Consider the following 16,105-nt stretch of genomic DNA (forward strand, 5'->3'; position numbering starts at 1 on the left):
CGATAACCCACCTACACACCCGCGGTGATTGTCACTTGGGAAGAAATTAATAAATCCCCGATCTCTCTCCCGCAGGCTCGGGTTACATCCCGGATTATATAGTTACATTTTCAAACACTTTTGATTCTTTGAAGTGGTGTTATACAAGGGGATGAGAGATGCGGTCGATATTACGATTTATACGTTCTTGTACTGGATCCTGGATCACGATGTTTGAAGAAATCTCTAACCGTACGAAAAGTGCAGCAGGATTCGCGTCGAGTGATTTCAAACAAGACGAAAATCAGCGTGGCTATGAATTCACAGAAATTCGACGAATGAAAAAAACCCTTTGCCGCTTCGCCCGTTGATCGAAAATGATAGAATCATTAAAAGTGCAACCGATTAATCACGGATGAAGGGTGTTTGGCCGATGCAGCGATGCAGGAGTATTCGGATTTCAGAACAAGCAGCTATTACACCCAGCTATCGTTCGAGAGCTTTTGATATAAAGTCTAGTCGGGGCGCGCATCTCGCTCGTTGTCTCATGGGAGACAGAGTCGGGTTTCAGCGGTAGCTGGAATGGACGGGAGTGAAAGAGAGAGAATGAAAGAGTGAGAGAGTGAGAGAGAAAGAGTGGGCCGGGGGTGAGGAGGGAGGAGAGAGGAGAGAGGAGAGAGTACGGCCGAGTTACGAGGATAATCCGGTTACGCGGTGACTGGATTACACCACGCCGCGCTTGCGAGCCGCGAGTGTGTTGGTAACAGCGTCAACGTCGTCCCTAACTACATCGCCCTGTACCTGCTGGTGGAGCCGCATCTTCCGCCCGCCGTGGTATTCGCCCAATTACCAATTTCTACCTGTCTCCACCGCGTGGGTCGTGATAGAACCTTGTGCCAAAATTAATCGAAAATATCAGAGGTACATCGTCGCAGGTCGCTTTTCTTATACCCAGCTTCCACCATCTCCGAATCAACTTTTGTCACTCGTCGTCAGAAGTGCTTGAGCAATGTATTGCTCAGGCGATTTCCAACGCTGTCTTTGCAGTAGTGAAAGACGTTGACTGGTCAGACGTTCGGACCATCGCGTTCTCCGTTCTCTTTTCAATATAGATGTGTGCAAATTTGTGCATCTTAACTGGATCGTCGATCGTAATGAAGAAGGGGAAAGGAAGAACGAACGGTGCTGGAAAGACTGATTCGTCCCGAACAATCTCCCAGGAAAAGTATGTAGGTACTGTTTTGTGTGAAAGATTAAACGCAACACCGAATTTGAACTATCTTCGGAAGTTGAAAAAATTGAGTGCGCCTCTTTTACTTCAAGTTACAACGCACAAGTTTACCAAACTTCGTTTGGCGCCCTTTTTAACATCGCTGCTATTTCACCACTCGAGAGGATATTCTATTTCACCGCTCCGGACGATCATACCCATCATCTCACCACGATTTGGATTTACTCAATCTTGAAAAGCACGTACTTGCCGGAAGATGAACACCTAGTTCTAGAAATTGAATCCACTGTTCGAAAGATTTCATTCGTTGTCAGTTACGCCGAATCGTGATTCTCGGGGACGTCAAGTGAAAACTCGAGCTAATTTGAGTCGTTCACTTCGTGTATATTTTTCAGAAGCACAGCCATCAGAGGATTCGGGTTTCGGCGGTACAGTGTGCTGTCACTTTGAATCCGTGTACCTACCTACACGGGCTACCCTTTGAAAACTTTCGCGTTCGACTGTACTATACGAGTATCCGCCAAACGTTAACTCCGTTAGACCGCACCAAATTACCGCCTAATACGATTTACGCACTGTGACACGCATTAGACGCGGTCCACGCCAACTGCCAACTGCAGTACCAACTGCTGAAACTATACATATATATATATATATATATACACATACAACGTCAGTCTGACTCGATCCTCCTAGATCCCTCGTGTTTTCATCGCGCTGCGCTGCAAGTGGGCGTGAAATATTACTCTGCAAGCTCCATGATTTCGTCACCCTTATTTATAATAATATCATACTCGTGATTGAGAAATTAGTGTGATGTTCGCTGCTGCCGGTGACTGCGACGAAGTTAACTGTGCAACAAATAAACTCAGCGTGTCACCTCAGATTAGCCAAAAACCGATGATGTACCGAAAGCACCGATTTACATATCACGGTACTTGCACGCAAGTATATTATACAAGTAGGTGACAGGGGAACGAGAAAACCGAAGATGACGAAGAATAAGGAGAGAATATAAGTGAAAGAGGAAGATACGAGGGCGTCGGTCCGTCCGTCCGTCGGCGCCGCGGCGGTGGTGGAAAGCGGGGGTGGGCCGCTAATATATAAAGTAGCTTAAAGTAGAAAATTGTGGAAGCGCCGTGATGCCTGGTGATTGCGTTACCCCGGGCTTTGATTTAAAATGCAACGCAGGCGGGTAAGGGTAGATCCCGGCGTTCGCGGAGCCATGTTGCTCCTCCGTTCCTGACGGTGGGGCGAGGGTTGACTGTTCGGGGCGTGGGAGGAACTCCGGAGGGTAGTTAGGCTGTAGGGGTCCACGTTACGACGAAGAATGGGAGGGAGGAAGAAAGAGAAAGCCGGGGAAGTGGGAAATGGGAAATTGGTGGAGAAATTAGAGGAGGTATACAGACCGACTAGATGTACCTGCCTACCACACCGATGAATACAAAAGGCAGAATTTAATGTAACAGACCTTTTTGCCTGTCCGCGATTTTAAATACCAGTTAATGAGCTTGCAGCGCTGTTGTCAGAAATGATACAACTTCCGGCGAGGTTTCGTTACATATTTATGAGAGAATATGAGTTTTAATTTGAGATTAACCGATAGAAGATGTACCTATGAACGACGAAGTAACGCAACAATCGTCTATTTTTATATTCTTCACAAATCCATGAGGACCAGAATTTAAAGTGACAATTTTTTGGCTGCCCGTTCATCGGGCTTTAATTTCGTTTTCAGGAAAAGCTGGCTCGAAGCCTCGCGTCCATTGCGCTGCAGTGACAAAAGCATGCAGCGAGAGCATTCGGAGCAGTGGCCAAATCGCGTTTGCTTCTTCGCACGCGAGTTTCATAAATCCGCAGAACCTGAGAAGCTGCGCCGTTCCTGCTGCTGTAGAGGAGAAGAGAGCAGTGAATAATTCGGCGTCGCAAATTGCCAAATAAGTAAATAAACGAATAAATGAATAAATACGGAGGTTGAGAGCGGCTCGCGGATACAAAACGCTGCCGGTATACGGCTGCTAATTTGACGCTCAACAATCCGGGGATTCCCAGAGGCTCGAAGTGTTAAGTCTCGGCTCGCGATGAGTTTATCTCGCTTCGAGAAAGTCTCTGATGATGATCGCGCATCTGAACGCTGCGTGCTGCGCCAAGCCGCGAGTCGGCGTTTCGTAATCGCGCACAATTCCTGATTGGGCGCCACTTAGACGGTCCCGTGGGTCCTGCTTCCCGCATCCACGTCTCTTCCACGCCTTCGGAGAGCCGTTAGAGTCGGTAAGTTAACCAAGGACCTTGCGCAAAGTGGCATTGGTCTTATTCCGCTGATTCTCGTGTTCCGCACAACGCCGTGTATAAGACACAAGGTATCTGGCGATTACCCGATTATTTGCTAATTGAAATCAGGCCGCGGGATCCAAGATCCTCGAAGCTCAAAGGATTTCGGGGGAATTAAGAAATTACATTGAACCTTTTTCCCGACCGCGTCTAGAGTGATACGTTTGTATGCCTACTACGTACGGGATGTCTACTGCACCTTAAATATCGTTAAATCCTGGAACTCTCCTGGAAAACAAAAATAATTCCTCAAGTCCTGGAAAAGTGTTGAAATGTTTTTATTTATTATGGAAAATTCGACGTGATTAATTTTTGCTCGAAAACTGCGACATTTCATTTCTAGCACGCGTTAGATTACATGTATAGTAATAATAAATTTTAGTAATTCACTCTGTATACAAACTACTGTATAAATTGTTTTATTCAACACGTAACCAACTTATCCTATCCTTAAAAATTGATAAGAAAACGAACTTAAGGTCCTGGAATTTTTCAATTAAATATCCCGGAAACTCCTGTAATAGCCCTGGAATCTGTAATAAATTCTCGATTTCATTGGACACCCCGTACGTACATATAGTACATTCTTGGCAATTACTCTCCTTAGATCGTCGCATTGCCGAGATCGTTTTCCTAAGTCGTCTCGCAGCTAGCGCGCAGCGCTCGGCAATATCTATATTTTACAGACCGCCTCAATTCCCTACTCGAACAGCTGTCTTTTTAATACACGTTGAACCCTCGAAATCTGATTAGACGCTGCAAACATTCCATTTTGCGGAACGTAGGGTCGGCACTAATGTGACGGGAAGAATGACAGGAGACAGACGGACGGATGAACGAGCAGACAGACAGTCGTTCTGACGGAGAGGCCGACGTACGGAACCGGCTCAAAGCCATCGCGCCAACACTTGACGGTGTCGATGCAAGCCGTGTAGTAAACGTACGTGTCTCTCAAAGTTCGAAAGCTGCGAGCTTGGCGGAGGGCAGACGCGAGCCAATCTCGTCTTCGCTTTCATTCTTTTCCTCCCATCTCCCAGATCGTTCTGAGCTTCTCGTACTCTTGCCTCGCGATGTTGCCTTACCCCCGTTGCATCGCTGTAACTGCAATGACGCGGCTGCGCGCCAAGACGGGATCAACGAGAAAGCAAAAACAAGAGCAAAGTTCTCAGCGCCCGGATTGAACAATTTCAAATTCATAGCTTTTATTATATAGATGTAACCCATCAGCAGTCGGCACCACTTTTCTGGATGTCGGTCTTTCAAAATCACGTTTCGGACAAAATTGCGACGGATATGTTTTTCGGAGGGATGAAAAGCTCGAAGATCGTAGAACACTGGATGGCGAATGTTTGGAACGTCGTTTCATCGGATTTAGTTTACCAAGGCAATCGGTAGGTATATAGAGTTTTTTGACGAGTACTTCGGGTTTGACACAAAAAACCAACTGATCCCGTCTTCGAAGTGTCGAAGGTGATCGTTATAACGCAATGCCGTTCGAAACGCGAGTGAAGGTTAAATTTTCTTCGTGCTTTATCCCGACGTTCTGAAATCTCTCGAATCATTCTGCCAGTCTCCGTTCGATCCCAGTGGGAAAAATCAGTCTGACGTTATGGGTGACCTTCGAGTGAATTTTCTGGCCCTCCGCCTCACCTCCCTTCCCCCCTCTCGCCCTCTCTGTCCTCCCTGTCAATCCATAACCGTGGCTCGGGATGCGATCCCTCGCTTTCCTCTGCCGCCTTGAGGGGATGGGTTCCTCCCGGAGGACGATGAGAGTGGAAGTGGGAGGAACGCGAGGGTGGAGGTTGAATGCAGGAGAGGTTGGAGCCTGCGGACCAACAGAATCTCAGATTCGATCCCCAAACCCGCGACGAGATACAAATTGTCACTTTATTTGTTCTACGAGAATCGTCGCCGCCCTTCCCAAAACTTTGGCGTCGTTGTGTTGCAATTTAGAAGATAAGATGCCGCGAGCCTAATACGTGAAACAATTTTCTGCTTCTTCCTTTTTAAATTTGGATTTCCACGCCAGGTTGCCCTGGCAATATCGTGCAAATACCACTTTTATCCAATTATGCACAAAGGCGAGTGTGCGACCCTGAATTTCCTTTTACCTTCTTCCATTTTTAACATCAAACACGGCACACCCCCACGCATGTACGTATAAATATTTTCAAAGTATATTACAGGCGCAAAGAAAGTGTTGAATCTCGGGTCTTGCGACCAATTAACTCGTGTCTGGCTGACCTCGGTGCGGGGGTAATTGATATCGCGCCACCCGTTTCGTACCCCCTTCTAAAATCCCAAGAGATCCCATATCCCGGCTAATATACTCGTAATCCGATCCCGTAGACAAGCCGGTGTTCCGCAAGCTCCGCAACGATGCACTGTACGCGTTATACCGGATTACCCGAAACGTTTCCGAAACACCTTGCGCAACCGCTGTATTCAGAATCTATAGTTTTTTTTTTTTTTTTTTTTTTTTTACAAAAAATAAGCGAAAGAAAAAAAAATAAGTACATACAACAAAATTTCCGTCAACTCCAATAAGCGATACGTGTAGGGATCGAAATCCGTTTGACGGTAATAAAAAAAAAATCAGAAGCGTGTCCAAAACCATTCGTCCGAACACATCGGTCCGTGGAAAATGAAACTCCCGGTGATTTTCCAACCCCCAGCTATACTATTTCGTATTCGTTCGACGCCGTTCTAACGCCATGCGCCGACGGAATTCTTTGAAAAACTACTTTGCAAATTGGAGCTGGGGAGGGCAGGCGGGGCTGCTGAATGAATAATAAATACGGTTATCGTTTAGTTGATATTTTCAGGGGCGGCGGCGGGGTGAAGGGGGATTGAGATCAAAGCCTCAGCCCCGGGGGCCTTCAGGCCGTCTCTTTCCGTTCTCCATTCTTCGTCACGTCCGAGTTTTCGCGTTCCCGCGTCGCTTCGGCCTCCCAGATCGTCCGGGGCGCCGGTACCACTGATCGAATTTTCAAACGAAATTCGCTACGAAACTCGACGATTTCGGTAGCATGCGGAATCGTCCCTTTATCACCTGACGTATACACATTTGGAGGGCATCCGAGAATCAACGCAATTCGGTTCAAGGCTTATTTTATACCGTTGATTAATACTGCGGCAATCACCCATGACTGTAACGAGTTTTTTAATGGCGTCGACAAAACTTCGGATGTGACACGCTAATGTCGTGGGATTTCAGAAGTTTCGTACGACCACCACGTAGGTATGTGGAGTCGCAGCTTATCGCTCGGTTCAGAGCTGATCGCTCCTGTGGTATTTGATGCTTCTCATGAATTTTGTTCAGGCTGCAGAATTGGAGAAACGGTGAAAAATGAACGAGCAATTTATAGCTCCGGGGATACGCCATATGTGGTATACGACCATACGTTCTACGATTCGGCGCGTCTAATGGACCGTGAAATCTTTGAAAAATGGTAACCCATTTCAGAGCAATTTAGTCATCGCTTTGTAGACCTATGCATCTACGTATTATGTATTGCTTGATATACTCTGCAGCAAAGGAATCAGTGGATCACTTAGAGCCTTGTAAAAAAAAAAAACCATAAAAAACATCTCATCACAAAAATTGAACCAGAAGCTTTCTCCAGATTTCTTTAGCAATCATCGCTTCCAAGTCACGTGACACAAAAGCATAAGCATGAAACGTCGAGCTTTGAGGTCCTCTTTGCTCAATTTTGTTGCTCGTACGATGACTTTTGACACGGAATTCTGAATTGCAAAGAGGACCAGGATAGCTCTGGGTGTTGGGGAAACATGTTCTTAGGGATTCGTTAATTTCTGAAATTATAAGAAAATTCGTATAAAGCTTTGACGTTGTTGTTGCGGCCGCGTGTGACGGGTAACTGAAACGGTTCGGAAGATATCCAGTTCGGTGAAATTTGGGGCTTTGACGAATCGATGTGGAAAAAAAATTGAATTTCCGAAACGGGGAGAAGTGACGATGCGGCAACAAGGTTTCATTCGAGGTTCTTTAGCGGTCGTATCGTGGGTGCGTCGGGTGAGACAGCGCGGGTAACGACGATAACAATGCCAGAAACGATAATCGAATTTGAGCTTGGCGGCTTCAACGCTGATTGTTGGGGTTCGCGTAGCTATCGCAACGCCTGATTGGTCGGCTGGATGCCTACCGTGCTGGATAGACGGGACAGATGGATTCCAGTAACGAGCTAACAATGCGATGCAAATTGGTCGACTTGCTCGCTCGCTCATTCGCGATGGTGTTATTAACGTCGGTATGCTATTATGAAATTACGACGGTAGCTCCGCGCGATCCGCGCTCTCTATAACCGTGAAGCACCACCAGCTACCCTGGCTTATGTATATCCATTACACGCCCTTTCGCTCCGGGCGTTCAATCAGCTAACTTCGTCACTAGACAAGATGCGACGCCGGAGACAATGCTTCAACTTTACAACGAAGCACGCTCCCGGGCCTTCTGCTTCAGCTTCCAGGATTACTTACGCGTCTTATTCACCTAGTTATGTAGCTACCTTATACATCCACGCAAACACCTGCAGGAGAATAAAAGCGTCGCTGAGAATCTGACGAATAACAATTGTTCTATAGTATTCCAAATCGGCCATTTTTACATGATTTTAACACTGACAATTTTTTACAGTTTACACTAATATTTTTATCATGATTTCGAAGTGATCAGCTGATTAGTTTTACTATCGCCATATTGCTCGCGATCAGCCATGAAAACTTCCATATGACCGTGGGTTGATTATCAACGTCAAAAGCACGTAGCGAAAATTGGAAAACGTTTTTCAGCCATAAAGTATAATTGGATTTAATTGAACTGTGACGTTATTGTCTATTCATTTACTATCTACATCCGTGCATAAATATATGACAAATCGATACTTATGGTTTTCGGTCATATAAGCAACGTCTGGAAGCATAGTATTATGAAAATTACTGATTCATGTATTGCAGCTACGTATAATATATATACCGGGACAATCTCTTGAAACTTGAAAATCAACATATATATATATATCCCTTACGAAAATTCAAATCGACCCGAATGTGGCGTGGATATATTCCATAACATTTCGCCGAGTTAATTGTGACCGCGAAGTGAAAGTTCTGTCCATGGATATTTATAAGTTTATGAACTACCGTGACTCAGCGCGTGTACGCATCTACGTTATGGCGCCGTAAATACACTCGATAGAGCTACTTCATGACGTTTGTATAAATCGTTATCGATCGCTGAGTTAATTACATATTATGTCGTTGGAATGCGATGTCGAGATGTGATTGCATGTACATTAACGGGGTTTGGTTGGTGTGTTTCGAAGAGGCGTTTGATTAGATTAATTTGAAAACTAGTTACATTCTTAATCTCAATCCAACGATAAAAACTGCTCATCGGGCTGCTCATGGCAGTTCCGATATAATGCCGCAAAACCATTTGGCGTTTGAGGAAAGGTTTACCGTGATCCAAATAGCTGATTAAATTCTAATATCTATAAATTACTAATTATTATCAGAATACGCTGGTGTCTTGTACAATGCAAAGAAACACAAACGTGGAGATAAGAATGATTTTTGCAATTTTTGTACAATTATAGCATCTCTAAAAGTAAATAGCGATGAGTAATCTATATATAATCACCTATCGATAAAATGTCTCCGGATTTGATATATTCGAATTTGTTCTTTTCTGGAAGCGATCGGTTTTTCCACGATCTACGCAGCATTTCTTCGATTGCTTGATCTTCGAACTCTTCACGAGCGACAATCCCCACAGAAATAACTCCTTCATACCAAACAATCGACCGTGCTGTTTCCTGCATTCCGCCGTTTATTATTGCTTCATTGAAAACTTTCGGTCTGGTATCGACGAAATTCTCTTTCTTTATTATATGTACATTATTTCTATAGTAATCGGCGGCAACGGGATTGGATCGGTATTCCGAAGGATAATTCAAGTGGGCATTATAAAGTAATAAAGATTAACAGAGATAAAAAATAAGAACACTTTTATTCCGCAGAAGTTTTTTCAAATCCACTAGCAAAACGTTCATCATTCGTTACATTAATACCAAAACTTGCATATCTCTATACGAATTCCTGTACAGCCATAAACTGGTACAGCATCTGCACAAAAGTGAGCGAAAGTGGGTGGTCGAATCATATGCAAACAAACCATCAATCCTCTCATCCTGTAAACCCTATCAACGTAACTCGTTGTATTACGTCATGAATTCAGCCGAACGGCTGATGTCTTCAAACTGTATCTAAAGTTTCCTTAACGAGGAGGTATCAGCTGGAAAAACGATCTTTCTCGTTCCTAGTCGGTAGTCGGAGAAAATTTTATTAAGCTAGGCAGGCACCCACGGTCGACGCAGCGTTGTTTCTAACGTTAGATCAGCCCGTTGTCGCCGCTCGCGTTTAAAGATCCCGCGATGACTGACGGAGCGAAACTACCTTACCGACCAAGGCGGAAACGCTTCCGGCTGGGCACCGCCAGAGGCCTACCGAAACGCATGCGCCGTGGACAGTGGCCGCCGTCCGCGGGCTGGACTTGTACCAACGCAACAGGTCATCCGTCGCGGGAGTAAACTGGCGATTGAGTGAATGAACGGAGGCGAGTGTGGTCGTATCGGCGACGCCTGTGTGTCTATGCGCGTGTGCTTCGACTCCTTGTGCTTCTCGTCGACGCAGCAGCGGCTGGCCGACGAGGAGGACCCCTCGCAGCTGGCCGCGTCCGTCGTCCCGGTGACCGACGGCTCCGCACCTCCACCGACCGGGGTTCCGAGCCCCGGAGATTTAACGATGAGCACCCTACGGGAACTCCAGGAGTTGCTGCGCGTTAAGGAGGAGCGAATCGCCGAGCTCGAGGCCGAGGTTAACCGTCGGGATGTCGAGATTTTGGAGCTACGGAGTCACCTCGACAAATTCCTGAGCGTGCTGCCCTTTAAGTCGCCCCTGACGCCCGGGAAACCTCAACCGAGGAAGCAACGGGCCCAGGGAATATCGGCTGAGCCTCCTCTGCAGGTCCTGGCACCGCTGGTGGTCATCGACAAGAGCGACAGGTTGGTAAATCATCGCAGATACATCCCAGCGGCGCGTCGCCCTTTTAAACCCGAAAACTCTCCGCCCCCCCTCCACCCTGTTATTAATTATTGTCTTGTTATTATCACGACTGCATTACATCCAGACGTGGTTTCTCGCCGCGCGACAGACAGAGGTGCAGATATAGACAGCGAGAGAGAGAGAGAGAGAGAGAGAGAGAAAGTGTTTGTGTGCGTGCGCCTGTGCGCGCATGAGAGACAAGGAGAACGGAATGAGATGCGTGCGTATATCTGAGGAAATATGAAACAGGCGCCAAGCGCCACCGGAGACCAGCAACGACGGGGACGTAACGAGGATTCGACGTATAAAACGCAGCGCGTGGTGTCGATTTATTCGGTTTTGAAAAATTTGTCAGACTAAACCAAGAGATTGATCGTTTTGCAAAACAGCCGACTTACGGATGTCCGCCTATTGCCACGGCTGCCGCTCGAAATAATTCATGTAGATGAACAGGGTTTTATTCAGATTTACGTTAGACTTTTTTCCCCGATTGTATTTGAAATGTATTTTAACGGACACATTTCGATTAGGTCGCTACACAATACGCAAACAAAAACTATGCAAAGTTTTAACAGGACCGTGTTTGTCCATCCGTCATTTTCACCAGGGTAATGCCAACACATGTGTGGGTGTGCCCGGTTCGCCGCCTGACTTTGATTAGCACCTCGTCTATCTCGATCCTGACATGCCCGAGTTACTCACTTGCTACTACTGCTACTACCACTACTACTTGTTGCAGCGAGTTGTCCGAAATAGCGTCTACTCGCCGAGTCGTCTAATTATGCGAAAAACATGTATAAATAATCCGAGTAATCGAAATAATTGGTCGCTACTCACGGCTCCGACGTTTAGAGTCCGTTCAAGGAATAATGCACATATGTATACGTTGACGCCGTCAACGCGAACGCGGCGAGGTGGCGGTGATGCCCCTGCGATTTCCCTGTCAGGGGGTTAAAGGTCACCCACCTTTTCACCGTTGGCAAATTGTTTGGAATCGCTCTCTTGTAACAACGTGTGTGCCTACACATCTAGGCGGTAGGCAGACAGCCGGGCGAAGGTAGATGGAGGAGGATAGGTATGACAAATAGCTACGCGTATTATAACACCTGCCGGACCCACTCAACCCCTCTGTTCCTCCCCCCTCGGCGCCCCGCTCAGTCGGCTGCGTCAAGTGCTTGTTTTGCACTTGCACTTATGCCCAGATATGCGCGTATGCACGTAATACGTGGTATGAGCACGGAGCACACGGATACCCGCTCCTTTACAAACGAGAACGCATGCGCCAGACGTCCTTGTGCGCTTTCTAAAAAGATAATAAACCGTACACGTAAGTAATATTTATAAATGAGATTAAAACTCGCGAATCGGTAAGTCGGCGGTAACCGGCAGCAGCGAAGGAGGTTTTTCTGGCTACGGAGAGAATCGCTCGGTATTCACGCCATGCGTTCTCAGGAGATTATGTCAAACTTTGTTTTTTACGCGTATCTAACAACTTTTACCAAGCCCTGTGCAGGAGACGCGACGCGTGGGTCAGTCTTACGTCACGTGCACGCTTCGTATCATTTTCGTACGTTTCTTACGGATGTAACGTACGTTAAGGACACGAAGCCTGTAGATCGCGGCATTTGTATTGCCCGAGGCGACGTCCTCGTCGTTCGTTTATATCAAGGGAGGTTCTTCTGGCCCACTTGCCGGCGCTGCCGTTGCCGCATTTGTACGCGCTGCACTTGTGTCGGTGTCGAAACCAGTCGAGTGACGTCACGTATAATTAGTTCTTTGATTCCCTTATTTCCCATCTCTCTCCGACTACCGATTCCCCGGCTCGCGCCGTCTCCGAATTCCCCCCTCCAGCCGCCCGCGCTTATCTCGCCAAGAGCTAAAAATAGATCCTGTCACGGCCACTGGCGACATTTTAAAAGTTAAAACCACTCGCACACACGGCCGAGGACCAGCCGGTGCTGCTGACTCCACGCCGTCGCCCACGTACGCAGAGCTCGGATTCTCACCTCTGTGTGTATGCCGTATGATTTTTTTTCCTATTCGTCTTTTTTATCTTACACACATGCGTGGATACCTATCGGCGGTAATCGCTTCGAGATGGATTCCCCGAGCGGTGGCGCCTTCTCGAGGTCAATCCAGTCGGCTTACTTCTTGGTCTTCTTTTCGGCGTGCCTTGCTAGTAGTTGGTACGCTTACATTGCTTGCCCCTCGGTTCGGTCGGTAAAGAAATTGGTTCTTACTCTAAACAAAGCTCGCACAGTTCCTTGTTGTTTCTCCGTTACGAAACCTATTTGTTATATATATATGTATATATATATTTTTTTTTTATGTTCGCTTCGATACGGATACGATCTCTGACTATTGCAGCGACGCCGTTGATACTAATAGTCGTTTATTATTGTTATCGGACTGAAACCTCGTTTTACATTCCAATGGCAACAGACGCGGTGTCAACGCTCTTTAACATCTAGTTCTTCTGGTACCGTGTGTACAGTCAGTTTTATTAATAATTACCATTACTCATTTATCAACGCACACGCGTATTAGTCGCTCTGCTCTGTTGTAATATCAATTCATTTTCACTACCTCTGCTTCACTCGTGCGGTAATTCAGCACTTACCGTAACGATATCGGCTTTGCGATATATTTGCTATTCGTGAAAAGAGAAAGAGCAGGGTAAAGGTCCGTCGTTGTTAGTATAATTGTCCAATGAAATGGAAAACATTTAATTGGTTATCTTGAACGTTTCTGGTAGAAGAATTTTAAACTATGTTGGATATCGCTCTGCACTACAAGTATCTTATACACGATGATTATCGGAATTGTGGAGAAAAATCTGTCTTTCTAATCACGAGTATTTTTTTCCATTCTTACTCGGTACATGAGACAAACAGTGGGGAAAAACTGCACGGTTTTTTCTAATCGCAATAAAACTCTACTGGTAATGATACTGATTTTCCTTGATGGAAAAAAGTCACACTGTCCGGTCAACGGATTGACAGAGCAGATTTATTACACACGCAAACTAATATACAACAAAGTCGCCGTCGGTGAGAAAATTCGTGCTCCCAACCAAGTGTCCACCAATCGATAACGAACTAAATCATTTTTTTATATATTCAGGCAACGAAATGATCAAAATCTTGTTTGACATTCGAATGATATCAAATATTTTTCTCGCGCTTACCAACTGGTACAACAGAGAAAATAAGATGATCTGATCATAAATTTTCTACGTTTTTATAAACAGACTAATATTTTCTGACTTTTGTCTTTCCTACGATTGATTTTTATTTCTAATATGATATCCAATATAATTATGCATACATTAGACCGAAGCCATCGCACACGAAATCAAACCTCTACAATCCACGGTTACTATGTAAATTCTATCTGAAATAATTTCGGATCAAATCTTAATCCGATTGACTATGTATTGTGGTTTTATTACGACCTCCAATTGTGGAAATAAGGCCTGCAGGTAACCACACTGAAGGTTAATGATTATAATTATCCGTGTGACAAAATTCGTCGGCTAAACTTCTGGTTTAATATATGCAGTAATAATACTGAGAAATGTCCATCAAATTTCGCTATTGTCTTGATTATTTTTACATGTTATTATCTTCTTCCCACTTGATTTATCATACATAACATATGCTTTCGGTTGAACCCCGCCGGAAACTGACAATGAGTCAATAAAAAATACGACTAATGAAATTACACACTTCGAGCATATAAATGGATATGAAAGTTTGTTTTAAATATAGAATTCAATGCTCCTATCAGCGTGGTTTTCCTGTTTAACGTTCATAATCACTTCATTTTTTATTTTTATATTCATCGCGAGACGCTAGACGATAGAGGAAAAAGGCTGATTAAATACGCGGTAAACGAGGTGGCGGCGGTTTGAATCATTACTTTAAATCATCGCTCGCAGAGTCGTGCATGGCGCATAGTTTCATTAATGAATCGTTAAAATAAATCCGATACAATTAATAACCGACGATGAGACTACAGCAAGCAACTGCGCGCTGTCATCATCGCTTATTGTTAAGCTAACGCTGAAAGAACGCGGGGCGACCAAAAATCCCGTTGCTGGACCGCCCCGCGAGATGTTTGTATTAATCGCCCAAAGTTCTCGCGGCCCAATCGAATTCCTTCGGGAATTATCGTTCCGCATACACGGCGTTATGTTGCAGTTTGCGGGCCGCACTTTGAAGGAATAAGTGCACAAATATATGATAGAAAAAAGAGGTAAACAAGCGAAGAAATGCAAATTGCGCAACACAAACTTGCAATCACCGTATTACTGTGTAATACATAGGTACGTATTATGCCAGCTACGGTGTATATAAGCAGCAGCGCAAACGACGACGTCCAACGCAGGTTGCGGTCTTTGCCCGGTATGGAAAAACCGCATCAGGAAGGGGAAGGAAAGCGGGGAGAGGACAACGCCGGCCGGCCGGCTGATTCTGTTCCTTGAGGCAAAAGTCGGAGCCGAGCTAATATTGCGACCCAGTACGTGTCTGGCTGGCAGTTATTCGGTACCGCACCCGCCTCCTTCTAAATAATACACATGTTGTAAATCCGAGCAGAGTACGCACCGCGTGTCAGATACAAGAGTGAGTCGCGTCACTGACAATAAATCAAAATCTCTGAAATTATCCCGCGGAAAAGTGAGCTTTGAAAATAAAATTACAGAAACTGATAGTGGCCGTGCCACGAAGAGAGTTGAATTGAATTGTTCGAATCATTTATTCTCTCGGAAAGAAATTTTCCCGTACCCCCTTTTTTCTTGTAGAAAAAAGAAAAGAGAAATAACTAAACAACTAAATTTCGTTTGAAGGATTCTGTGCGAGTCACGGTCAAAGAGAGCAGATTTTCTTCTCCCGCAATGTTTCCATCGCGTCAAAGTTAACCACTCTCGTCACATTGTCGGTTCGCTTACAATAAGTCCGTAATTCGTCCCGCGAGTAGAATCGCTGCACATCGGGTGAACGCAATTCGTCGACGGAACGACCGCTGCCGCCTTCGTCTTCGTCGCCGCGCATGTCAAACGGTCCTCGGTGGGCAATCGTGAGGCGTTCACCATGGCCGTCGCGGCCGCGAATCTAGGGCGTTGCGGCGTGTGACGAGAGAGCCGGGGGCCAAGCAAATCCCGCCGACTCGGCCGCGTACTTGAGAGGAGTTCGTGCGTTAGATACATCGACGAGATAGAAAAAAAAAAAGGAAACGAAATACGAAAAACGGCCGTCATTGTCCCGAAGCGTCGTCGTCGTCGAGGTGAAAGGAAGCAGGAAAGAAAGAACGAAAAGAAAGATCACCCGCGGCGGCCGTTGTTGAACTCGCGAACGAGAGAGGCTGGATAGAGTCAGGACACTCTTTTTCGTACGACGTACATACATATAGATATTGAAAATTATTTTAAAAATAGAA

The 16,105-nt window shown here is 45.6% G+C and overlaps 1 protein-coding gene across 1 annotated transcript in view; it reads left to right on the forward strand.

Annotated features, from left to right (window-relative positions):
* The first annotated feature begins 10,132 nt into the window (after positions 1-10,132).
* LOC124188173 (cGMP-dependent protein kinase, isozyme 2 forms cD4/T1/T3A/T3B) overlaps positions 10,133-16,105 on the forward strand; it is a 32,214-nt gene continuing 26,241 nt past the window's right edge. The window contains exon 1 of the mRNA XM_046580674.1: positions 10,133-10,626. Within this exon, the coding sequence (XP_046436630.1) occupies positions 10,169-10,626 (458 nt within the window). The 5' untranslated portion in view covers positions 10,133-10,168. The remainder of the gene's footprint in view (positions 10,627-16,105) is intronic.

This window comes from Neodiprion fabricii, chromosome 1 (genome assembly GCF_021155785.1).
Source record: "Neodiprion fabricii isolate iyNeoFabr1 chromosome 1, iyNeoFabr1.1, whole genome shotgun sequence".
Classification (NCBI taxonomy): Eukaryota; Metazoa; Arthropoda; class Insecta; order Hymenoptera; family Diprionidae; genus Neodiprion; species Neodiprion fabricii.